At 47.6% G+C, this 25,438-nt stretch overlaps 1 protein-coding gene and 1 long non-coding RNA gene across 2 annotated transcripts in view; one reads left to right on the plus strand and one right to left on the minus strand.

Moving 5' to 3' along the window:
- On the minus strand, nt 1–8,753 carry ZNF629 (zinc finger protein 629). Its single transcript, XM_090277635.1, has 3 exons — nt 8,593–8,753; nt 5,929–6,036; nt 1–5,774 (listed from the first exon to the last, which is right to left on the minus strand). Exons 2-3 carry the CDS (start codon nt 5,999–6,001, stop codon nt 3,244–3,246), a joined length of 2,604 nt encoding a protein of 867 aa, XP_090133761.1. The 5' UTR covers nt 6,002–6,036; nt 8,593–8,753; the 3' UTR covers nt 1–3,243.
- LOC150009687 (uncharacterized) overlaps nt 7,789–25,438 on the plus strand; it is a 20,433-nt gene continuing 2,783 nt past the window's right edge. Inside the window, exons 1-2 of the long non-coding RNA XR_016511195.1 lie at nt 7,789–7,919; nt 16,150–16,308. This is a non-coding gene — a long non-coding RNA (uncharacterized LOC150009687). The remainder of the gene's footprint in view (nt 7,920–16,149; nt 16,309–25,438) is intronic.

Consider the following 25,438-nt stretch of genomic DNA (forward strand, 5'->3'; position numbering starts at 1 on the left):
AAATCTTATTCCCTTTATTCTCTTCAACTAATCAACATGACCACCGGTGACACAACACTGTTACTGACACACAACACTCAAATGTGGGGCCTCTCTTCACTCCAGGAGGGTAAGTTAGGTGAGTGGGGCTTCTCTAATAGGGGCCAAGGAGTCTGGGGGCTGCTCATTTCAGGGACAGATGTCATGGAACCCCTCCTCTTGGCTGTGATCGTTTCAAGTTTCCCCATCATTCAGGATTCATGCCCAGTTCTTTGAGTTCCTATCTGACCTTCATATCCACAGCAGTTTCAAGTTTCACCCTAAGCTCATATCAGTTTCTACTCTTCCCTTTGCTTTCGCCAATGACTCTGTGACACTGTCTGTTGGGCTCCTCAATCGGGACACTTCTGAAGAGTCAGGCCTGTGTGGAGTTGGACAAGAGGCCTTCCAGACTGAGCTGGGCCTTTGCCTGAGTTGATCAGAGGGACTCTGGACACTGCCACCTCCCTCAACTGCCTGCTTAGTTCCTCCCAAGATGTAGCTTGTTCTGGGAGGGAAGCACCTGACTAAAGGAGTTTGGGGAGGTGGGCAACAGAGAACAGGTCATTCCCCAAAGGTCTCTGACTCTGCCCCTTTCCTGCTACAAAACCCCAGACCCCAACTCATGTCCACATCATTCATTCAAGTACTGGAGCCTGAACTCCTGGCCTTAACCCATTCCTACAACATGCGAACATCCTACTACATATGCTACGCTCAAGTCCTCAATGGGCCCACAGGCGGCTTTAACTGCACTGACTGCCTCTTCCTGGATGACCCCCAAGCCTTTAAGTCTGCTCCCCAGGACTCTTCTGGAGAAATTTCTCAGACCTGTTCTGAGGGGAACTGATTCTAGCTTTAAGGGTTTGTCTACAATTGGAGTTTCTTTCTATCATCTTAGAGGGGGAAAAATCTGCTTTGACCTGGAGGACTGTCTCCTCTCAGTCTCACAGGGACACCCCTCAGTGGATGCTTCTGTCAGTAGATTTGCATGCAGGCTCCTCCCCTCGGCAGTGCTTTCCAACAGGGCATTGGCTTAGGTGGGGCTGTGTCCCCACAATCATACAATGCCTGCCTTTTCCTTCTTCCCAGCAGGCCTGGGTTTTTCCTACTACAATGTTCTGGAGTTTGATCCTTTGAATTTGAGGGTTATTCCTCTAGGGGCAGGGTAGATGAAAGGTGAAGGACTTTTGAACTTCAGATAATGAAATTAGAGGTCTCTTCCACAGCTTTGTAGGAATCCAGGTCACCCTCTCCAGGGATGTGACTCCTGAAGGGGCCGCCTCACCTGGCATGTTGGTTCTCTTACTCCAAGACCACAGTGCGTTACTGGTGCCAGCATAGGGTCAGTGGGCACTTCCTTTGGATGCAGCACTGGACGGAATCTCCAGGGTGAGGGGAGGGGGTTCTTGTTACAGATGTTCCAAGTTTTCTCCAACCATTTTAGATGGCAACAGTCTCTCCCCTGCCACACACACCCAGTCATGTTAGTGGGTTTGGTTGGGTTAATGGAAGTGTGGAACTGTGTAGTGTGTGAGGACAGGAGATGGGTCTGGCAGGGTAGTGTGGTTCTCATCTTTCCATTTCCCTCTGAAGGTTTCTGGCTAAGGAGATGAGCCGAGTGGATGGAATCCGTACCTTCCAGAGACCATGATTGGGGTGGGTTGTCACAAGCTCAGGGGGCTCCAGGTACCAGGGTGAGGATGGTGGTCAGGCTTCCATACACTCTTCAAGGACCCATGGTCCTTCCTGTGGGGAACTTGGATGCCCCGTCACTATGTGCGGGCTGGCTCATCCTGCCAGCAGCCTTGCTATCAGCTCAGAGGAAAGAGTGAGGTTTAAAAGTAGGTTGCTGGCTAATCGAAACTCTCTATTCTGTCAACTTGCTGTCCCTTGTTGCCACAGAGGACCTACACATGGCACTCATTGACTTGGAGAAGAGCAGTCGAAGGAGGATTTAACCACACACAAGCCTTAAGTCTCTGAAGGGCTTTATTCTTTGGAGGTTGACTAGTAGCAGTTCTCCCTCTCCACTGAGGACAGAATTCGAGGAAACAAGCTGCCACTTGAGCAAGACTGGTGGCAGTTAGATTTTAGGACAAACCTCCTGACAGTGAGACCTGAGATGTAGCAGGGGGGACCATCCATCCCTGGAGGCCTCTCAGAAGTCCCCAGGAAAGGGTGGTCCTGCCTGGCTTGGGGAGGACCCTGATGGTCTGGCTGGGATCTGCTTGCACTTGTAGTTTAACAAGCTCCCGGAAACGGGGAAGACAGCCTGGGGTTGCTAGGTTCCGTCTGAACAGTTTCTCCACTTGGTTTCCTTCCCTTGAAGCCCTTTAACAATCTCACACCACTCTTCCCCATTAAATTTTTGTATTCTTACACTTAAAGTTTTTACGCACCCCGAACTTCAGCCTTTAATAAAAGGCGCAACATCATTTTATTCCTTCCCCATTTTTGGCTTCTTTCTGATAAGGAATTCCATGGGCCTTTTCCTCTAACACACACAATTCATCTAGGATTGGCCTTACACCCCGAGGAAGCCCCAGTGCAATGAGCTGGACTTTCTCTCCCTAGTTCCTGGTTATTTCTCTTCTGTGGGTCTGAGAGCTCCTCATCACTTAAGTTTTCTCCTGTCTTTGTCTTCCTTTTCAGTTCCACCCAATTCCCAAAACTACTCCCCACTGAGCATTTTACTCAGTGTAATTGTCCAAGGCTTCTGGGAATGAGCTTCCCTCCCATATGCCAGTAGAAAGAACACTGTGGAACAAGTTCATGGGAGGTTCTACACCTTCTGAGGGTCACTGCTCCCAAGTCAATGCCCTTGCTATATATTCCCTGCACTTCCCCAACCCTATAGTTTCACAAGGATTTCAGTACAGTTTTATAGGGTTGTCTAGACATATTGGGACCTCATCCTATGATTAATAGGGCTTTTATCCACTATGGTTTATAGGGATTTTCTGCTACACTTAAAGGGCCTTTTTTTCCCTACATATTTATAGGGTTTCTAACCCAACAGTTTTTCTCTACTGCATTATAAGTGGTTCCCACCAACAATTTTATAGGGTTTCTCATCACTGATGTAAAAGCACTATTTTTACCCAGGGTCCTTTATCCTTCCCATCTCTACAATCTGATAGGGTTTTCTTCCTTCTCTCATATAATATTTGGGGAGATCCAGTGTTCGTCTCAGGAGAGAGGCCCCTGGTCTCCAGGCCCATTTCACAGGGCAACACCTGGGTGGCAGCTTCTATGGAGGAGGAGGGCTGCGACTTCTGTGAAGCCATCTCCACACTCGGGGCACAAATAGGGCTTTTCTTCCAAGAGGGTTTTGGGGCTTTCCCCTTCCCCGTGGATGCTGCTCCCTGTGGAGGTGGGGGCCTCTCCTTCACCTTCCTGGCTTGTAGACAGGGTGACTGGCTCTGGAAGGGGGTCTTCGGGTCTGGGGGACTTTTCTTGGGTGTGGGTTTCCTGGTGGCGGATGAGGGCCAGGCGATCCAGGAAGGATGCCCCACAATCTGAGCAGTTGTAGGGTCTGGCCCCCAGGGGGCTCCTGAGGTGCTCCAGGAGGACAGAAGAGCTCTTCCCCAGCTCTGGACTCTTCTGGGATTTCCCACCTGCATGGACTTTCTGGTGCAGTAGCAGCTCAGAGCTGAGGCCAAAGCTTTTTTTGCATTCAGGGCATTTAAAGGGCTTTCCACTTAGGAAGGGACTGGGCCCTGCCCCTTCCGCTAAGCCAATCCTATAATCAGGAAAGAGAAAGGGCTTTTCGTTGCCGTGGGTGAGCTGGTGTTGGAGGAGCACAGCTCGATCCAGAAAACTTTCTCCACAGTGGGAACAAATGTAGGACTTGGAGGAGAGCAGGCCCAGCCTTTGGTTGAAGCTCTCCTGCCCCTCAGGCATTTTAAATGGTTGTCCTGAGGGGTCAGCTCTGCCCTCCGAAGCACCTGGATAGGAATTCCCTCCAAAAGGGAGCCTGGGAGGTCGGAAGGGAGGCTTGGGGGCTGGGTGTGCGACGTGGCCATCTGAATTTTTGTAGGGGTTTTCTCCAATGTGGATCCTCTGATGCTGCATGAAAATGCCCTCGTCGTTGAACCCCTTTCCGCAGACAAGACACTTGTGTGGTTTGGCTCCCGGGGGCGGGGTTAGCAGGGCTGGATCCCCCAGCCCCAGCATAGTGTCGCCCTGAGCTCTACGGGCTGGGGTCTTCCCTCTTTCGTGGATCACCCGATGCTGCTCCAGCTCATGCGCCTCCAGGAAAGCCTTCCCGCAGTCGGAGCACACAAAGAGGTTCTCATCCATGTGGGTGCGCACGTGGGTGATGAGGTTTGAGCTCTGGCTGAAGCTCTTGCCGCACTCAGGGCACTTGTAGGGCTTCTCACCAGTGTGGGTGCGCCGGTGCTGGATGAGGTGGGAGCTGCGGATGAAGCTCTTACCACAGTCGGAGCACTTGTAGGGCTTCTCGCCTGTGTGGATGCGCTGGTGGCGGATGAGCGTAGAGCTCATGATGAAGCTCTTGCCACAGTCGGCGCAGATGTAGGGCCGCTCACCGCGGTGGATGCGCTGGTGGTTGATGAGGTTGGAGCTGACACTGAAGCTCTTACCGCACTCGGGGCACTTGTAGGGCCGCTCGCCCGTGTGTGTACGCTGGTGACGCAGCAGCGTGGCACTCAGCGTGAAGGTCTTGCCACAAACAGGGCACTTGAAGGGGTCCTCGCGCAGGTGGGTCCGCTGGTGCTTGATGAGGGTGGAGCTGTGGCCGAAGCTCTTGCCGCACTCAAGGCACTCGTAGGGCTTCTCGCCGGTGTGCGTGCGCTGGTGTTGGGTCAACTCCGAGCTCTGGATGAAGCTCTTGCCACACTCAGTGCAGCGATATGGCTTCTCGCCAGCGTGGATCTTCTGGTGCTTGAGGAGATTATGGTTCTGGCCAAAACGCTTGCCACACTCCGGGCACTTGTAGGGCTTCTCGCCAGTGTGCGTGGCCTGATGCTGGATGAGGTCAGAGCTGCGGTAGAAGGCGCGCCGGCACTCGCCACACTTGTAGGGCTTCTCGCCAGTGTGTGAGCGCTGGTGCTTGATGAGGTTGGTGCTCTGGGTGAAGGCCTTCTCGCACTCGGTGCACTTGTAGGGCTTCTCGCCCGTATGTGTGCGCTGGTGCTGCACCAGGTTGGAGCTCCAGCTGAAGCATTTGCCACAGTCCGCGCACTTGTATGGCTTCTCGCCAGTGTGCGTGCGCTGGTGCTGCACCAGGTGCGAGCTCTGCGTGAAGCTTTTGCCACACTCGGAGCAGGTATTGGGCCGCTCGCCCGTGTGGATGCGCTGGTGCCGCAGCAGCTTGGACCACTGGCTGAAGCTCTTGCCACACTCATTGCAGATGTAGGGCTTCTCAGCCCCAGAGGGGCGGCCTTGCACCAACTCCCGCAGGCTGGACTCATTGGCAGGGACCACTGGGGGGCTGTTCCATGTGGTCAGAGTCCCCCACTGCCAACTGGCCTCACAGGCCTTGGTCCAGTCAGACGGGGTAGGGATTACCTCGGGGGTTGGGGGGTCAAGAGGAGTCTGGTGGTCCAATGGGTTGGGGTGAACCAGTGAAGTTGGGGGGTCCTGGGGGACTAAGGGATCCTGGGAAGGTCTCTCCAGGGGCATCTCTGGTGGGTCCTTGAATTCTGGACTCTGAGCTGGATCTCCCAAGATGATCTCCTCCCCAGAACTTTCCTGCTGAGGGCTCTCCTCTTCGTTCCCACTCTCGGCACCTATAGAGAGAAAGGGAGTCTCCAGCCCCCATCTCCTTTCAGAACAGGAGGTCAGTCTCTCTTCCCTCCCCTGGGTTTCCCCCAGAGTCTGGGCCCTTCCCTGAAATAAGGCCACTGTCTTTTCAGAACTGCAGTCCCTTCTTGTGCCCCTCACCTCTGTGAGCATCGTTGGGGCTCTGTTCAGGACCCTGCAGGTCTGGGCCCCACAGCACTGCTTCAGGCTCCATCCCAGAGCTCAGGGCTGCCCAGCGTTCCAGGGACCCTGGGGAGGAGAGAGGAGCACACAATGGGAGCTGATCTCCCACTATTTTTTACTCCCCATCTGCCCCAACCTGGGAACCCTACCCCCCAGCTCTCATTCCTCCGTATGTAAACTTCAGTTTCCTACCTACTCATTTTTGGGGGCATTAGTTCTCATTGTCCCTACCCATCCCACTCCTGCAGGCCTAATTCATGATCCAGATCTTAAAATCACAACTAAGCAAGTAGGTGAATTTAAGAGTGTAATTAAAACCTCATCAGTCATAACCTTTGAACCCAGACTGGGGGCTGGAGAAGCACCTGACACCCACAGGGGAGGGAGGCTCTCACCCCACTCCTCTGCTGCCCAGAGGCTGGAAACCTGTTATTTTACTAACCAGAAGAAGCTCATTAGGACTCTAATTTTCCTCTTTAATGAGGCTGCTAATTGGGACCAATAAACTTTCCTTGAGAGCCTCACAGAGAACTGGGACTGCTTAGAACACTGTAAGAGTTGAGAGAGAGAGAGAGAGAGAGAGAGAGAGAGAGAGAGAGAGAGAGAGAGAGAGAGAGAGAAAGAGAGAGAGAAACCATTCTGATTTTCCTGAGGCAACAGGCGCCCTCCAAAAGGACTGGGACACTTTCCCGCTATCCAAGCACAGAAAGGAGACTGGGCCACAGGGTAGGGGAGGGGGCAATTTAAAGCTACTAGGGGCTTGTGCCGGAATGACCTTGAGAAGGAAATAGAAAGGGAAGAGAGGAGACAGAAGTGTGTGCAGACCACCTGAAGCTGACACAGTGCCCGCTGTGGTGTCCTCATTACCTCATCTAATCTTCCCCACACTCCCCTTAGGAGACCCAGGAATCAGACTGTCCATTTTACAGATTAGGAAATCAATCCTCAGGGAGAATTCTCCAAGGTCATAGGCTGGGAAGTAGCAGAGACCAGAAATGCAAGGTTCTGTGTCTAGCTTGCCCCAGCCTCTGAGAGAGGAAGATGACCTTGGGAGTCATGTGAAACATAAATGTGGGCTGTTGGCAGGGATGAGTGATGAGGAAAGCTCCAAGGGACCCTAGTTGCTGCGAGAATGGGACGGACAAATTCCTGGGACCAAAAGGTTCCCGACTGTAAAAGCAGGAGTTGGATCCAGTGACTAGCCTGACAATCTGTGCCTGTGAACTCCAAATAGCCCTCCCCAGTGAAGCCTTCCTTAACAGTCCCATTCTGGTAGCCCTTCTTCTATACTGGCTGCTCTGTTTTGTTGCTGCTCAATATTCTGTGCGTCGTATGATGCTTAACACAGAACAGGTGCGCAATATATTTTGTTGAATGAACAAAAAATGAATGAAACGCCCCTTGTTCCTGGAAAACCTGTTTGTCCAATGCCTGTAAAGGTCAGTTTGCAAGGGGATGGCAGCAAAGAAACAGTTCAGAGTGGCCTCCTGGTAAAACATAGCCAGCTCACTCCCAAAAGGGTTATATGATTTCAGCATGAGGGAACAGGACCACAGGAGCTAAATGCTAAGAGAACTTCCCATAATGTGGAGACCCTTAAGAGAGTCCCTGCAGAAAGCAGGGTTTTGGGTGGCTCTGTGGGACGGGTGCTGTGTGTATGGGGTCAGTGGTGCAAGCAGACATGGTCAGGACTCAGGAGGAGGCAGCTGGAAGGTAACCCAAGTGAAGTAGGAGCTAGCTGAGCCCTACTAAATAGCAGCAAGAGAGAGAGGAGTGAGATTTTAGGAAGTAACTTAATTTCTTCATCTCTGTAGCTCCTTAGGTCATGAGAATTTCCCCTCCCCCATCTGTAAATGTCTTTCGGGAGGTGGAAGCAGGCACCTCTGCCAAGCTGGGGCCGCCTGTTCTGAAGAGGCCTGGAAGGGCGCCCTGCTGTTTGCTGAGGACAGGTAAGACCGTATGTATCTTGATTATTTCAAGAAATTCAAACTGGGTGGTCCAGAGTAAAGAGGTTAATGACAAGGCCACCATGGAGTACAAAAGTTGGAAGACCCCAGGAGGCAGGAAGACCTAGGCCCCAGCCCCAGCCCCAGCCCCAGCCCTCGGACCTCGAGCCAGTCCCACTGCAGAGGGAGGGAGGGAAAGAGGCTGCCTCGCAGGAAGGTGTGGAGAGCGGCCCAGGGTGACCCTGAAGTGGCGGCAGCGGCCGGCGCGCAGCCATCCTGGCCCCTGGCCCCCCGCGGCCTCACCAGCACAGACCCTGGACTCCTGCTCCAACGGGTCCCGCCACCCTCTTTCGGTGCCCAACTCCCAGGTCCGGGCATCCTCCGCCTCCCGGGCCCCCAAGATTCCCCGCTGGCTCGCAGCCCCCAGCCCTGGCCTGGCGATCGAATTCCCTCTTCCCAGAATGCTCACACCTCCCCTCCCCCACAGCCAGACCCTCGCGCTCTTCCCAGAATCCTCGGCCTCTGCCCCCCTGCCCGGCCCCAGCCCTACCCTTGTGACCAGGGGCCGGGCACGGGGCTCAGGCCCGGGGCAACCCGCCTCCCTGACCCATTGTTCCCCGGCCGTCGTCCCGGCCCTTCGGGCCACCCCTCAGGAACCCAGGCGTCCCCAACTCACGACTCTGGGGTCTGGGAAAGGTGGAAGGCAGAGTCCAGCCCCAGGGTACTTAACCCCTTGAATGCCCTGCCTGGGGGGTGGCGGGCTTGATGCCGAGGACTCTGGGTTCCTTCTCAAGGGGTGATCCCAGGCTGAGGACCCAGGGACCAGTTCAGGGTGACTGGGACGGAGCAGGAAGTGACCCCAGCTTCCCGGGTCCCTCTAGCCTGGAGTCAGAGCATCAGCTCTATGGGATTTAACCCTTTGCCTCCCACAGCCTGGGAAAAATAGAGGACGTGGAGCAGGGAGGTGGCTGAAACAATGACCCACTTTCTGTCTCTGGTGGGAGCAGATTCTCCGGGAAACCCGGTGCCAGTGAGGGTCTCCGGATTTCGGGCCACTCTGTATCCTGCAGGGGCTCTGCCAGCAGTTACCCAGGAAGCAGATTGGGGGCCGCTGGTCCGCTGGGGCCTGCCTTTGTTGGGACTCAGACCCAGGGATGGGGCCCCAGGACTGGGTTGTGGGGTGGGAGCAGGGGCTGGGAGGACAGATCTGAGATGGAACATCCTACGGACTAAAAATGGCTTAAATGAAATAAGTAAGTCATGGGGACAAGAGTTTGGGTCGAGGCAACAAGCACAGCCAAGAGGAATTTGTGGCAGCCCATGCTCCTGGCCCCAACCTCACTGGGAAGTATGTGTTGGCTCCTCTTCTGCCATTTGCCACCCTCAGAGGAGGAACCTGGAGACTAAGGAGGGCAAGAACCTTTCCCAGAAGCTCAAGGGGCCCTCAGCTCATAGCAAAAGAAACCCTAAAAAACCTGGGAACACTGCTAGCCTCCCAAGGCCCAGGGTATCTGGGATCCTGATTTTTATATCCCTTACCTCATTTTCTCACTACAATCTGTTGAGATAGGACAACGTATTATCCCAGTTTTACAGGAGAGGAAACCAAGGTGTAAGAAGTGAGGTAAGGTGCTTAAGGCCATGCCATTATTTCAATTGAACACATTTGTATATTGAATCCTATTACTCCTGGGCACTGTGGGGAACAAAGGTGGGAAGGTCTCATAGCTGAACAAGAATCAGGCTTTCTACCCTCAAGAAGTTTAATTGTGTACGTTATAAACACAAAGGAATTACAGGAGAATGTGAGAAGGGGCTACCTGTCCAGGGATGCGAGGGAGCCAGAGGAATGAATGTCTGTCAGACGATGCTGTCAAGGATGAGGACTCTGCTCTTCTGGGCTTCAGGGAGTGTGGCCACCAGGAGGGGAGGCGCTGCTGGGCCAGCATCGGCTCACTTCCTGTGCTGTCTCCCTCACCCTCTTTCTCACCTGGGCATTTCCCCATCTCATCCTGGCTTCCATCACTGTTGACACCTCACTCTCCAGGGCCTGTGCCCCTGCTGCTCCCCCTTACCCTGCTCTGTTTCTCATAGCATGTATCACCCCTGACAGAATATCCATGTGTTTACCACCTGTCTCTGTCCCTCCCTCTAGTGCACTCACATTGTTGTCAGTGCCACCAGCGCAGGGGCTTGGCCTCTTGTACTTGCTGCTGTCTCCCCAGCACCTAGAACAGTGACTGGAGTGACTGGCATATAGTTTGTGGGTGCTCAGTGCATGGAATGAAGTCATGCATTGTCTTCATTGTCCCATCTGTCTCCAGAGCAATCCCCAGGCAAACGCGCAGAGCTTCCCCCGCTGGGTTCTGCTGCACAATCCCATTCTTTCACAGACACCCCCACTTTCTCACCTGTCACCTTGAGAGACAGGTGAGATGCAAGACAACTTGGGATCAGAGAGACTTAGAGGCAGATCCAGCCCTCACTAGTCTCCCTGGCCCTCCAGGGCTGTGAAAGCGTGATGTGGCCCTGGGACAGAGACTATAGGAAAGCTGTGCCTTGGAGGCTCATGGAAGAGCTTAATTTGGCCTACAGAGTTTTATTTTGTTTTAAACAGAATTAATTGCCACATTTAAGAATCAGTACATTTCTTATAAAAATCCACATTTCCTGCTTGTTTAGAAAATCCAAAGATGTGGCAACATGACCCAAACTTTCACATGGCAACAACTGGTGGGGCAGGAGCTTCCTTCTATCGAGGGCACTGGCTTTCCAGTTTATCATGGTCTCCATTGTGTCCCCCAGGTGAGGCCGAGAGGCGGTCTCAGCATATCAGTGATCTTTCACTGTTGGTGCTCCAACACCTGTTTAACTATAGGTATTGACTCTGCACTCCTTGTCTGTGTCCCCCAGGTAGAGTAATAAATGCGAATGATGTCTTCTGACATAGTTACACTATATACCAGGCACTGTTCCAAGGGTTTACATGTACCGTGACTCACCACATAACAATGTTTAAGTCAAGGGTGTACCACATATATGACAGTGGTCCCTTAACATTATAATGGAGTGAAAAATTCCTTTTGCCATGAAAACGTCATAGTGCAATGCATTACTCATGTGTTTGTGGTGATGCCAGTATAAACAAACCCTGCGAGTCATGTAAAAGTGTAGCACATACAAGTATGTACGGTGCATAATATTTAATAATGATAAATTACTGCATTACAAGTCTATGTATTTACTATACTATACTTTTATCATGATTTTAGAGTGTACGCTTTCTACTTATGAAAACCAGTTCGCTGTAGAACAGTGTGCTGCGTTAGGGTGGCAGCAGCTTCGCACATCTCGTGTCCATCATGTCTCTTGGTGGCATCATTTGCTCCTGTGCCTGATTTAATCCTGTTTTATACCATAACTTGCTCTGCAGGCTTGCACCCAGGAGCAGTAGATCCTGCCATGCAGTCCTGGCGTGCAGTAGGCTGTGCCACGTAGGTGTGTGTAAGTGCATGCTGTAATGTTCCCACAATGGTCTAACAATGCCTTTCTCAGAAGGTACTCCTGTTGTTACGTTGCAGAGGACTATAATAATTCCTTGAAACTTCACAGTTGTGACACCAATACTATTATTATAATTCTGAGGATAGAGTAAGTCACTTGTAAACAGCTTACTAGTAACAGAGCTGGATTCAGACCCAGGTATGCTGCCTCTGGAGCTTCCAAGGTTCCTAACCACCATTCTCTGATTGGCTTACGTGTGTCTGAAATTACAGGATAAGCCCCTCAGCCCCAAAATTCTCTACCTCATCTTCTTCCAGGAGCTGGATAGAGGAGTCCAGAAAGGCGGGGCATTCCCGTTCGGACCAGGCATTCTCCAGTAACAGTTTGTGCGCCCTGCTCTGAGGGAGGCAAAGGGCACTCTGACTGTAGGCAGCAGTGCGCTGTCTGTCCTGTTGCCTACAGTGGCTATGAAGGAGACTCTTCTGGTAGGGGAACTCCTGAAAGGATAAGGGTGACCTCCCCCACCACGTATTTCATGTAAAACCCACCACTGTGTTCTTCTTGGTCACATCTGACGAGCCTGCCACATGGCATCCTTCATACAGGCCCTGGCTGCTACAAGAGCAGTGAGGGTTCTAACCCTGCTCCATCCTCACTGCCAGTGTGATCTCAGACAACTCACTTTGCCTCTTGGAGATTTGGCTTCCTCTTTCAAAAGGGAATTAGCCTTGGTTCCCAAGAAACAGGAGGGTTCAATGAAATGATGCAAGAATTGTGAGCTGACCAACTCTAGCTGGGTCTGCCTCACTTTTCTTCATCAGAGCACACAGTCCTTGGCCTAGTAAGCAGGAGAGCCAGGAATCTGGAAACCATTTCTCAAGTAAACTGGGAGGACTCAGAGCCATGACCAGATGCTCTGATTTTCCGCTGTACAGATGGGGACACTTTCAGAGCAGGATGCAAAGGCCAAGAGGTGAAGCTGATGAACCATCTCAGCTGATCAGCTTATCTAATGACAGGCAGCGGAGGCTGTCAAATGCTGCCACTAGGAAAGAATGGGGCCTTCCCTCCTGGAGATGTCCATGCCCACAAGGTGTATTGGGGCCTTCTTTTCAGGATTGTGTTCCTCAAGTGTGGGACAAGAGCTGGATTGAGGACCTGGGAGTTCCCTTCTGCCTCTGAGAGTCTGGGATTCCAGGGTCAGTCATTCCTCTGCTCAAGAACCTAAAGTGGCTTCCCAAGGCTCCTCAGATTGAGTCTTACCTCTCTGGTGCCTCCCAACTACCATGTCTCTAAGGCTCAGAGCCAAGTCCTTCCTTTGCCTTCTCTTCCTCAAAAATCTCTTGCTTGATGTGGTCAATTCTAAAATCCGTAGCTATAAGCTGCCCACTGGCTCCCATCCTTGGGGACTCGTTCTTTCTCTTCATTTGCTTAACAGACCTGTTCATTCGAAGTCATCCCAGATTCACCAGCTTCATCTCCCGACACGATATCTAGTTGTCCTGCTCCCCTGAGCCTTGGGGGCAGGGGGGCATGCCCTCCTCCACAACCCCTTAGCTAGTAGATCCTCAGGCCTATTGTGACCCTGCTGAATCTGCCCACCTCTTTTGTCCCCTTGCCCCAGGACACTATATCCCCTGGTTCTTATTCTTGAATTACTGCAGTGACTTTCCTGAGTCCATCTCCTGTCACTTGTCCCCACCCATCTGGTGCCCCATTCCTAAAAGCACCACTGTCACACTGCCTCCAGAGTCCTCACTATCAATAGATAGGGATTTTTTTTCTTAATGTTTGGAACTTACAGAATTTTTATATTTTAAAATAACTTTGATTAAGCTATATAAACAATGCATAATTGGGTAAATAAAATAAATTTATATATTAAATGTATATATTAAATATAAATAAAATATATGTGTACTACTGTAACCAAATGTTTGCATTAAGGTGTGATCTGAAATAGCTTGAAGTCACTAAGCTTTCTGGGCTTTAGTTGTTTTATCTGCAAAATGACAGGGTCTGATCAGATGGTCTCACCTCCATTAGGGTCTGACTCTATATGAATAACTTGTATATATTTGATTATTTGGGAGAGGATACAAAAAATGCTTCTGGGGAGGAAGACTGAGGATCTGGGGTAAGAAGGAGACTTAACTTTGTAACCTTTTGTTCTGTTTGATGATTTCCAGTTAAATGAGAGAACAATGAGATAACTGGTTATAAAGTTGGGAATGGAGGTTATAGAATTAAAACAACATTTGATTTTCTTTTCAGGTTTGTAGTGACCTGAGTCATGTTAAGTCAAATTCAACTGATTTCCTACCCAATGTGAAACATGGACTAACCTTCTAAAGAAGTCCCTACCACCCCTAGGAACAAATGCTCTACTGTTGCTTAAGCACAGAAAAGGAGATTAAAGATAGATGGAGGAGAATATTATATTGTCACACACATTAAAATGCTTTTTAAAAAATCAGCAGGCTCTTAAGACATTTGAAATCTGATTCCACCATTGGCATATCCCAAGACACCTAGAACTGTGTTTGTAGAACAGTGAAGTTCAAACTCCTAGAGGGCCTGTGCCATCTGAAGCCAGCCTTCCTGCCTCTCTGCACAGTGCTCTCCTAGGTAATCCCCACTCTCATGCAGCACCAAGTGTTCTGCCCCAGCTCTCCCCCAACACAGTAAGGACTGTCCTGCTTCTGGGGCTTTCACCAAGCTGTGGCTCCCTCCACCTCCTCTAGAATACTTCTGCTTTTCCTCTCCACTTAGGCAAGTCCTGTCTGTCTTCAGGGCCCTGTTCACATTCCAGCCTACGAAAGTCTAGTCCCTGATATTAACTCACATTGCTTAAGTATTTTACAACTTATACTTTCATGCACATTAAGGTATTTGTTTCTCCTGACAACCCCAAGAGGCAAGATTATCATCTTTTTTACTCACGGCAAAACAGACTTCAGACCGGTCAGGTAACATTCCCTGTTAGAGAGCAACTGTGAGGTCTTGGGATATGGGGGTCTTGGATTTTCTGAGTCCAGGTCCAGGGCTTCACTTCTTTAAAATCCACATGAATCCTGCCCTGGCTGGTGTGGCTCAGTGGATTGAGCACCCACCTGTGAACCAAAAGGTCTTTGGTTCGATTCCTGGTCAGGGCACATGCCTGGGTTGTGGGCCAGGTCCCCGGTTGAGGCACCCAATTGATGTTTCTCTCCCTCTATCTCTCCCTCCCTTCCCCTCTCTCTAAAAATAAATAAGTAAAATATTTTTAAAAATAATAAATTATAAGTATAAAAATAAACACAATGCTAAATTACCTCAAAATTGTTAAAAGACCTAAATTTAGTACCTAAAACTATAAAACTTTCAGAAGAAAACATAAGGGTAAATCTTCATGACCTTGGATTTGACAATGGTTTCTTAGATATGATACCAAAGGTACCAGCAACAAAAGAAAAATACAGGTAAATTGGACTTAATAAAAAATTTAGGAAACTATCAAGAAAGTAAAGACAACCCACAGAATGGGAGGAAACATTAGCAAACTGTATCTCTCATAAGAGACTTGTATTCAGTGTATATAAAGAACAGTTACAGCCCTGGCTGGTTGGTGTGGTACAGTTGGTTGGAGCATCATCCCTTGGGCTGAAAGATTGTGGGTTCAGGCCCTGGCTGCTGTGGCTCAGTGGATTGAGCGTCGATCTGCGAACCAAGTGTCGATGGTTCAATTCCCAGTCAGGGCACAAGACTAGGTTGTCTGCCAGGTCCCCAGTTGGGTGCGCGTGAGAGGCAACCGCACATTGATGTTTCTCTCCCTCTCTTTCTCCTTTCCCCTCTCTCTAAAAACAGATAAATAAAATAAATAAAATAAAATAAAGTAACCTTGTTAAATAAATAAATAAATAAATAAATAAGATTGTGGGTTCAATTCCCAATCAAGGCATAAGCTTGGGTTGTGGGTTTGGTCCCCAGTTAGGGTAAACGTGAGAAGCAACCGATGTTTCTCTCTCACATGGATGTTTCTTTCTCTCCCTCTCTTTCTCCCACCTTTCTCCTCTAAATAAGTAAATAAATAAATCACTTTTCCCTCCTGAACCCATCATTAAAAAAGAAAAAAGAACTATTACAATTCAACTGTAAAGACAAATAACCCAATTAAAAATCGGCAAAGAACTCAAATACACACTCCTCCAAAGAAGATATACAAATGGCCAAAAAGCACAGGAAATGATGTTCAACATTATTCATCATTATTGAAATGCAAATCAAAACCACAATGAAATGCCATTTCACACCCACTAAGATGGTTATAGTAATAATTAAACACTTCTATTTATTAATTTTTTTAGAGAAAAACATCGATTGTTGTCCCACCTATTTATGCATTTATTAGTTGATCCTTGTATGTGTCCCGACTGGGGATCAAACCCACAACCTCGGTATACCAGGACAATGCACTAATCAAATGAGCTACCCATCAGGGCCTATGATAATAATTTTTTTAAAAAAATAATAATTTTTTAAAACCTAAAAATAACCAATGTTTGTTAGGATGTGTAGAAATTAGGACTTTTGTACATTGCTGGTGGGAATATAAAATGGAATTGCCACTGTGGGAAACAATTTAGCAATTCCTAAAAAAAGTTAAATGAAGAGCTACCATAACCGAACAACTCCAGGTATATATCAAAGAGAAATGAAAACAAATGTTCACACAAAACCTTGTACACAGGGCCAAGATGGAGGTGTAGGAAGACATGCTGAGTCTCCCTCCACAACTAAGAAGGAATACAACTATCTCAAAACTGGAGACAACCAGAAGTTCCAGAAAATCGAGCTGCATGGAAGTCCAACAAAAAAAGATATAAAGAAGATATACTCATCCAGAAAGGTAAGAGGGGCAGAGCCAGGGCAGAGAGGAAGCAGTGTGGCACCAGCAGCAGCAGCAGCAGTGGCAGCAGCAGGATGGCGAAAAGCGCAGTCACATATTTTAAAAAGTATGGAGGGACACCTGGGAAGTGCTCCCAGCACCAGACCAGACTGCACAGTTCACGGCTCCAGTGCCGGGAAAAATAGAGCCTTATTGCTTCTGACTGTGAAAACCAGTAGGGGCTGGGGCAGAGGAAGAAACTGCCAGTATCTAAGCAGAGTCTGCTTGATTAAAGGTCCCCCACAGTCCTAGAATATCTGCACACCCACCCACTCTGGGAACGCCAGCCAGGGCAACAGCTAGAAAGGCGCCAGTCCCATACGAAAGTGGGAGAAGTGCCTGGAGAAGGGACGAGTGCTGAGCAAGCAGCATTGTTCCCTCTCAGACCCCTCCCCCACATATAGTGCCACAACGTGATGAAATGGGTCGACCATACTGATGAATACCTAAGTCTCCGCCCCTTACAACATAATAGGTGCAACAGCTCCGCCTAAGACACAGAGACAAACAAACACAGGAGCCTGTCAAGTTGAGGAGACGGAGAAGTATGTCCCAAAAGAGGAAACAGATCAAGATTCCAGCAGGAGAACGAAGTGATGAGGAGATAGCCAAACTAACAGATGAGGAGATAGCTGTCCTAACAGATATAGAGTTCAAAACACTGGTGATAAAGATGCTCACAGACTCGACATATTGCTTAAATATGGCAAATGCAGAAAGGAAGAAGCAAAGGCTATGCTAAATGAAATGAAGGAAAATCCACACAAAACCAGCGGTGAAGGGAAGGAAACCGGGGTTCAGATCAATGATTTGGAACATAAGGAAGAAATAAACAGTAAACCAGTACAGAATGAGGAAACAAGAATTGGAAAAAATGAGGAGAGGCTTAGAAACCTCTGGGACAACTTTAAATGTGTCAACATCCAAATCATAAGGGTGCCAGAAGGAGAAGAGGAAGAGCAAAAAATTGAAAGCTTATGTTAAAAAAAAAAAAAATGAAAGAAAACTCCCCAAATTTGGCGAAGGAAATAGACGTCCAAGTCCAGGAAGCACAGAAAGTCCCAAACAAGCTAGACCCAAAGAGGACCACACCAAGACACATCATAGTTAAAATGCCAAAGGTTCAAGATAAAGAGAAAATCTTAAAAGCAGCAAGAGAAAAGCAGATAGTTACCTACAACGAGGTGCCTATGAGACTATCAGCTGATTTCTCAAAAGAAACTTTGAAGTATTCGATGTGATGAAAAACAAGGACCTACAACCAAGATTTACTCTATCTAGAAAAGCTATTATTTAGAATGGAAGGGCAGAGAAAGTGCTTCCCAGACAAGGTTAAGCTAATGGGAGTTCATCATCATCAAGCCATTATTATATGAAATATTAAAGGGACTTATTTAAAAAAAAGAAGACCAAAACTATGAACATTAAAATGACAACAAATTCACAACTGTCAACAACTGAATCTAAAAAATAAAAATAAAATCCAACTAAGCAAACAACCAGAATAGGAACAGAATCATAGGTATGGGAATCATTTGGAGGTTTTATCAGCTGGGAGGGGGAAAGGGGAGAAATGGGGGAATGGTGTAGGGATTAAGAAGCATAACTGGCTGGTACAAAATAGACAGGGGTAAGTTAAGAATAATATAGGAAAGGATGAAGCCAAAGAACTTACATGCACCACCTATAGACATGAACTAAGGGGGGTGGGATTGCTGGGAGTACTAGGCAGCGGGGAGCAAAGGAAAAGAAATCGGGACTGTTGTAACAACATAATCAATAAAATATACTTTAAAAAAACTTGTACACAAATGCTCATAGCAGCACTATTCTTAATAGCTAAAAAGTGAAGACAACTCAAATGTCCATTAACTTATGAATGCAGTTTGTATCCACACAATTCATCCATAAAAGGGAATGAAGCACTGATACATGCTAAAACATGTATGAACCTTGAAGACATGCTAAGTGAAAGAAACCAGGTACAAAAGGCTGCATATTTTATGTTTCTGTTTATATGAAGTATCCAGATTACTCAAATCCATAGAGACAGAAAGCAGGTAAATGGTTGCCAGGGGCTAGAGAGCGGGAGGAATAGGGAGTGACTTCCTATGGGTACAAGACTTTCTTTGGTGTGATGAAATATTTTGGAACTAGATAATGGGAATGGTTTGCACATCATTGTAAATGTACTAGATGTCATTGAATTGTATACTTAAAAAATATTGAGCTCTGGCTCGTGTGGATCAGTGGATTGAGCACCAACCTGTGAACCAAAGGGTCACTGGTTCAATTCCCAGTCAGGTCACATGCCTGGGTTGCAGACCAGGTCCCCAGTTGGGGGCGCATGAAAGGCAACCACACATTGGTGTTTCTCCCTCTCTTTCTCTCTCCCTTCCTCTCTTCCTAAAAATAAATAAATAAAATCTTTAAAAAATACATAAATGAAAAAATAAAAAAGAAACTAAAAATAAAAAATAAAAATAAAGAAAAAATTTTCCACTTCATAGGGCAGATATGAAGATTAAACATATTAATGCAAAATAGCTTAGACAAGGGTCTAGCATGAGCAAGCACTCAGTAACTGTCAATCCCTGTTTTTGTTTTCACTGTATAAATGACAAAAGTGTCGTCTGGTACTGTAGCTCTTTGCGGGCTCCTAGCGATCAACATTTTCCTTACTGGGGGGTTAGGAGTTAAGTTTTGTAAGGTAATTATCACTTGACTAATGGCTTCTACTGTTGAGAGATTCTTGTTATGTTTTGTGGTTTGCTTGTTTTAAAATACAGATTCATAAGGAGAACTACATAGTCAAAGATGTGGAGTCTTTCTCCAATATATACAGCCTCACATATTAAAAAGATACTTTTAGGTGGGTAACAGAAAGGAGATGAGGGAATTTGGCAGTTGTGATTTGTTTTTTTATACCTTCCTTGGTTTTGAAAAGGACTTGAGGCATTTATAGGACCACATTGTCTACAACAGGTGCCTGGCGTCTAGTAAGACTCACAGCCACTAACTGCTGGCTATTATTACTGAGAGTAGCAGAAGGGCTAAAGTATCATTAACAAGATAAAAGAATAAAATGGTAAAAAGAAAATAGGGGGAAAGTGATAACACGAATCCAGGGTTGGTACACAAAACCTATGGTACAAAGCTCTGTTTACACAATTGCTGAAAGCCGGTTACAGATTTGTTGAGATTTCTAGAGGCCCAAGCAAATATTTGTTACACAATTCATGTGAGGCTTGGGAGACAGTTCTCCTGTAAGTCCCCTTCAGTTTGTATTATTAATATATTTCCCCACTTTTTAATTTTAAATTGGAATATCCTTTGTATGTCTCCAGTCTTCTGTGTCTTTTTTCCAGGGAGTCAGGTGGCTTGGAGTGCTCACTGGCCAATTTTCTTGTTTTATGTGTCCATGTCAGATCAAGAGATGTGAACTAATTCAAAGCAGCACAATGCTTTCTTAAGATTACACACCTCCAATGTTGGGTTTCAATTTCCTCCTACCAGTGTTTGTTATAAAACAAATCTCATAATGCAAGTAAAAACTACCATAAAATATTTTAAATCTAAGGTTATCAAAAATAAAGAGTTGAATATATACTACATGGAGAAACAGGCACTTTCAAACATTATTAATAGGAGTATACATCTGCACTGCCTCCTCGGAGGAAGGAAAATTTGACTACGCTGGTCAAAATTCAAAATACCCACACCCTTTTACTCAGCAAGTTTGCTTCTAGATCCTACAGGTATAGTGGCACAGACACCCAAAGACATATACACAGTGATTGCATTGACATGTTCTTTTGGTAGCAAAAGACTGAAAGTAACGTAATGTATCCACCAGGAGGGGAGTTGATTAAATAAAGTATGGCATACTGTCTTGGCCGGTGGCTCAGATGGTTGGCGCATCATCCTGTACACCAAGAGGGTTTCAGGTTTGGATCCCCTGCTGGAGTGCATGCAGGGAGTGGGAGGTGGTCAACCAATCAATGTTCTCTCTCTCAAATCAGTGAACATGTCCTCAGGTGAGGATTGAAAAGAAAAAGAAAAAATTATGGCATTGCCATACAATGGAATACTCAGGAACTGTGAAAATAAACAAAGCAGATATATAGAAAATGACATGAAACATTCTCCAAAATATGTTGTTATGTGAAAAAAGCAAGGGGAAAAGCAAGTAACTAGAGTGTGCTATCATCTTGTGTTTTTCTAAAAAGTGATACTTGCAGATGCATAGATTATTTCTAGAAACTCCACAAGAAACTGGCAACAGTGCCCACCTCAGAAGCACTGATGATAGGGCTGGGGTTGGGCAGCTTGCTTTTCACTTTTCTCTGTTTATACCATTTGAATTTTTTTTGAAATATAAAAAGTGAAAAAAAAGAAACGTAAAACAAATCTTATTAGAAAACATCTACCCTGTTGTCTGGGCATCATTTCCTTGCTGGAGAAAAGTGTGTGTGGTCTTTGAACTGGGGTGTTGCCACACTCCTTTTCCTGCCCTTGGGTACATTACAAGAGACACTCAATGGCCCTTTCTGACCCAACAGTCCTGACTAAATCACCAGCTAGTGGAGTGATCCTGGGAAAGCCCACTTTTCTTGGTGTTAGGGCGCAGAAACAACAAGATGGACAACGTCCTGCCCTCCCAAAACTTAAACTAGGTAGAGGGATCAGCGTGGCCAAGGGCATGTAGGTGAGAAAGTCCGTGCCCACCAACTCTAGTTCCTTGTCTCTGATTTGTCCCCACCCCTCTCTCTCATGCTCCCATGTCCACAGTCTTCTGGGCTGCTCTGCCTGGCCGTGTCCTAAACCAAAGATCTTTAGTACTAAATGCTGGAGCTGTGTGGCAACTGCCCAGAGGGACCCTGAGGATGCAAGCAGGAAGAAATGGCTATTCGAACTGGCCTGAGGTTTCCACAGGTTGGGCTGGATGGTAATAGTTTCGGACATAAAAATGTAGTTTTATTTTACCCTGAAAACATATACTCAGTGCCTTTGTCTCTTTGGATGTCTGCAACTAGCTTCTTTTCAAGGCCACACGATCTTTTTCTTGGTGTTCATTCTGGGGCAGCACTATTCATTGTTGATTCTTATCCTGTTGTAGGAATTAGGTGATTTTTCACAGCCTCAGCTCTTGACTAACTAGATAGCCATGGCTGTGACATTGTCATGGATTTTGAAGTTTTAGTTAGGAATTCTGAGAAAAAATTTCCAAAATCAGAGATGCTTTGTGGACGGCAGGAAAAGGCATGCACCCTGGAATCAGAGGGGCCCTGGGTTCAAATCAGACTCTGACATGGACTCAGTTATTAACCTCAGTTTCTTCATAAAATGGGGCTAACAATACTCTCTTCCCAGAACTGCCCTAAGGTAATAGAGACAAGGTATGTAAGGAACCTAGCACAAAGAAGGCCCTCAATAATAGCGGCGCTTACTATAATTTCTGTCAAGTTCCTTGTTTTCATATCACAAAACTGACCTCCTACCAGTAGTCCTTTTCTAAAAGATTGCAGTAAAAATAACTAGCATTTAAGTGCTTATTGAGGCACCCTTCTAAGTGCTTTACATGTATTAATTCATTGAGTCCTTACAGCAAACCTTTGAGGTTGATAAGTTATTTTAAGATTGGAGAGTCAGGGTTGAGACGCTAAGTAACCGGTGCCAGGCTGCTCGGCATCTCTGCGGAGCTGGGACGGAAACCCAGGCGGCAGGTCTCTGCCCACTAGATACGGGCACAGCACTCACGCATCGAAAGGTTCCTCAGAGTCAACTCAGCACAACTAAGCTCGGTTCAGGGAGAAAAATGTTATAGATACAGCCTATTGGGGCCGAAGGGGTTATTCCCACTGAGACTCCAGCACCCCCGCTCCTAGAGAGGCGCTGTTGTGGGCGGGAGGCGAATACACTTCCGGTGTGTGGGGACCACGGGAATACGGCTGGCTCGGGCGCTATTGCTTGCGTCGGTCTCCCCACAAACGATCCCCGGTCCCCGTCTAGTGCAGGGTGCGGGGGGAGGGGCAGCGTCCCTCGTAAAGACATCCCTGCCCTCCTGAGTTCCAGAAAAGGAGGACTCTGAACTGGGGAGCGGAGGGCCGGCCCGGCAGACCGGAAGCGCGCCGGGCATGCGGGCGAGCGGCCGCCCCCTAAGTCGGACGCCGCAGAGCATTCTGGTTCCGCACCTTCCTGCCTGGTCACGGAGGCACGTGGCGGCGGGCGAGTCTCCGGGAAGGGCCGGCAGCCTGGTCCCTTGCCGAGAGTGGTTCTCTGCCAGCCCATCTCTGAGCCCTCGAGCCTTCCAGACCCCGGGAAAGAAAGCATTCGCTCGTCTCCCCCTCCCCTGGTGCTGGCCCGCCGCCGCCTCATTAACAACAGCTGCCATGAGAAGTCAGGGGCACCACCCCCATCTTATAGGCTATACAGAGTCTGTTTTAAACATGACCGGGGTCGTCGAGACGCCGTCTAGGAGCAGAGCCAGGACTGCAGCTGCGCAGGTCAGGCCTCTTCCGTGTTGGGGCGATGACTGAAGACTTGACCATCAGCCTAACTCCTCTAAACTCAGCAGGCCTAACACCCACCTGCTGGGCGTTCTGGCAAGAGAGATGGTTCATTCTCAGTCAAGTTGGAACCTCAGTTATCTTTTCTCCTGCCCTCCCTTCGCTTCCCTCATCTTCTCCTTACCATGTTTTCGGTCTTCATCTTTTTTGGCCCAACCCATCTTTCTAGTCTTAACTGCCACCATCTTTCAACCTGATAGTCACAAACCTGTGTTATTGCAGTAACCTACAGTCAACTAACTGCCTCCCCTTTTCTGTCATATGCCATTCCACTACCCTTGCATCTAGCCACTCCCTTGTTCAATAAATCATATATAGTCTTTAAAATTGTAAGCTCAAGTGACAACATTTTAGCATGACATTGAAGGACAGTTGAAACTTGGCCTCAGCCCATCTTTCTAACCTGATTTCTCTTGATTCCCTTAGTGGAGGGTGCGGACTGGTCACTACAATTGGAAATTGTGTCTCAACTGGTCCACAAAGTGTCTTCTTAAAATTTGAGTTGATTTTTTTTTAATTGGGAGATTTCATTTAAAAAGCTCATGTTTCCGCCTTCTTTTGAAACATCAGTGGAGCTGGAAATAGTTGGCTCATGTTCTTGCATTCAGAAACTGGTTTAAACTGAGAAGTGGCTGCCCCCTTAGGCAAGGCTGTGTCCCCCAGTTCACTTTAGTCTCTTCTACTCCCAAGTATTCCTTGTCTTTAAGCCCGAGGATCAGCTGTTGTGCTTACACTGATGTTTTTCATAAAATAGAGAAATAGGTTTTTGGTTTCAGTATCTCTATCAAAAGTCACAAATGGCCCTGGCCAGTGTAGCTTAGTTGGTTGGAGCGTCGTCCTGTAAACTGAAAGGTCACGGGTTTGATTCATGGTCAGAGCACATGCCTAGGTTTTGGGTTCCGTCCCTGGTTGGGGCATGTATGAGAGGAAACCAATCGATGTTTCTCTCTCACATCGATGTTTTTGTCCTCTCCCTCCCTCCCTCTCTAAAGTCAATAAGCATGTCCTTGGGTGAGGATAAAAAAAAATTTTTTTTTTAAAAGGAAATTTTAAAATGCATGTGTAAAGACAACAGAGAGTAAGCACCCAGCCTCCTTGACTTACTTGCTTTTCTTTATGAACCTCATAGCCATTTGAATTTTCCACTGAGGCCTTTAGAAACCCTTACATATAGCTAGGTTAATTGCTTGATAGCCTCAAATGAACCTGAGGACTGTATCTTTGCACCATCTTCTCCACAGAGTAAATTCTGTTCAACAAGGTCCATGGCTAGTTCTACTCTGAAATGTTCCTTGAACACCAACCATCCAACCAACTCCATCCATCCATCTCATCCATCTCATCAACATTTCTGGAGGTCAGGCACTGGGTTAGATGGGTATGATCAAGCCACCACCATCTCTCCCTTTCCTGGGCTTCTATGGCTGTGCCTGAATCAATGTCTTACACATGGTAGGTGATCAATAAACAATTATCAACTGGGTAAATGGCATAGTCACGTCTTTTTTTTTTTTTTTTTTTTTTACTCCACGTACAAACTTTATTACAAGGATGTTAGTGATCATAATAAAATAAAAAGGGGGAGATAGGGGCTCTGATACATACGTGGTTTTCAGAGCAAGTCACAGACCTTAGGCCTCAGTCCCAATCAGGGCAGAGCCCAGCACGGCCCTGACAGGACTGGGAGTCCGTCGCGTTCTCCATCAGAGGCAGTAAAGACGAAGGAGCCGTGCTCCCCACCAGAAACAGAAGGCAGTGTTGCCAGATGCCAAAGCAGATTCTAAGATCTTTGAGAGCAGGAGTCCAAATTGTATCTATCTTTGCGCTGCTCTAGCAACTAGCAGAGCACCTGGCACACAGCTGACGATTGGTAATGTCTGAGAAAATACATGCTATAAAGAGGTGCCTTAGACAAGCAATAGATACGGAGTTTCAATGTCATCCCACAGCTGGAAGCATCGTCCTCCCCTTATCCCCCAAGCCTTAGTGATGCACAGAAAGGGAGGGGAAGTCCCAGAAAGCGGAGGCCTTACTCAGTCTTAAAAGTGGGGAGCATTTCACAGCCACCTTTACCTGAAGGCTCTGTTCAGGATCCGGCTATATCCATGTGACCTTGTGAGCTTAAACCCAACCTGATTCTGAATCTGAATTCCAAACTCTAGAATTACAATAGTTCACATGTTGTGAGGTACTCTCAGAGCCAAGCATGGCCAAATGCTTCATGTCCATGGCCTCCATCGGGCCTCACCACTGTCCTGGAATTAATATGTGTATTGTGTCTCCTCCTCTTTATGAGAAGGCTGAGGCTCCAATGCCTGAGTAGCTTACCTAAGGTCAATAGTAACAGGATGAACCAGGAGTTCAAAACCATGTGAAGTGATTCCAGGGCCCCTGTGTTTAGTACTGTGTCCCTTCCAGGCATCTAAGGCTGAAGAGGGATATTGGGCAGGACCAGAGACTCAGCTGTCAGCTAATTTGGGTTCTAGATTATGTGCAAAGTAGCAAACCTAATGCAAATGCCA

This window comes from Furipterus horrens, unplaced genomic scaffold (assembly GCF_987537825.1).
Source record: "Furipterus horrens unplaced genomic scaffold, mFurHor1.1.pri manual_scaffold_5, whole genome shotgun sequence".
Classification (NCBI taxonomy): domain Eukaryota; kingdom Metazoa; phylum Chordata; class Mammalia; order Chiroptera; family Furipteridae; genus Furipterus; species Furipterus horrens.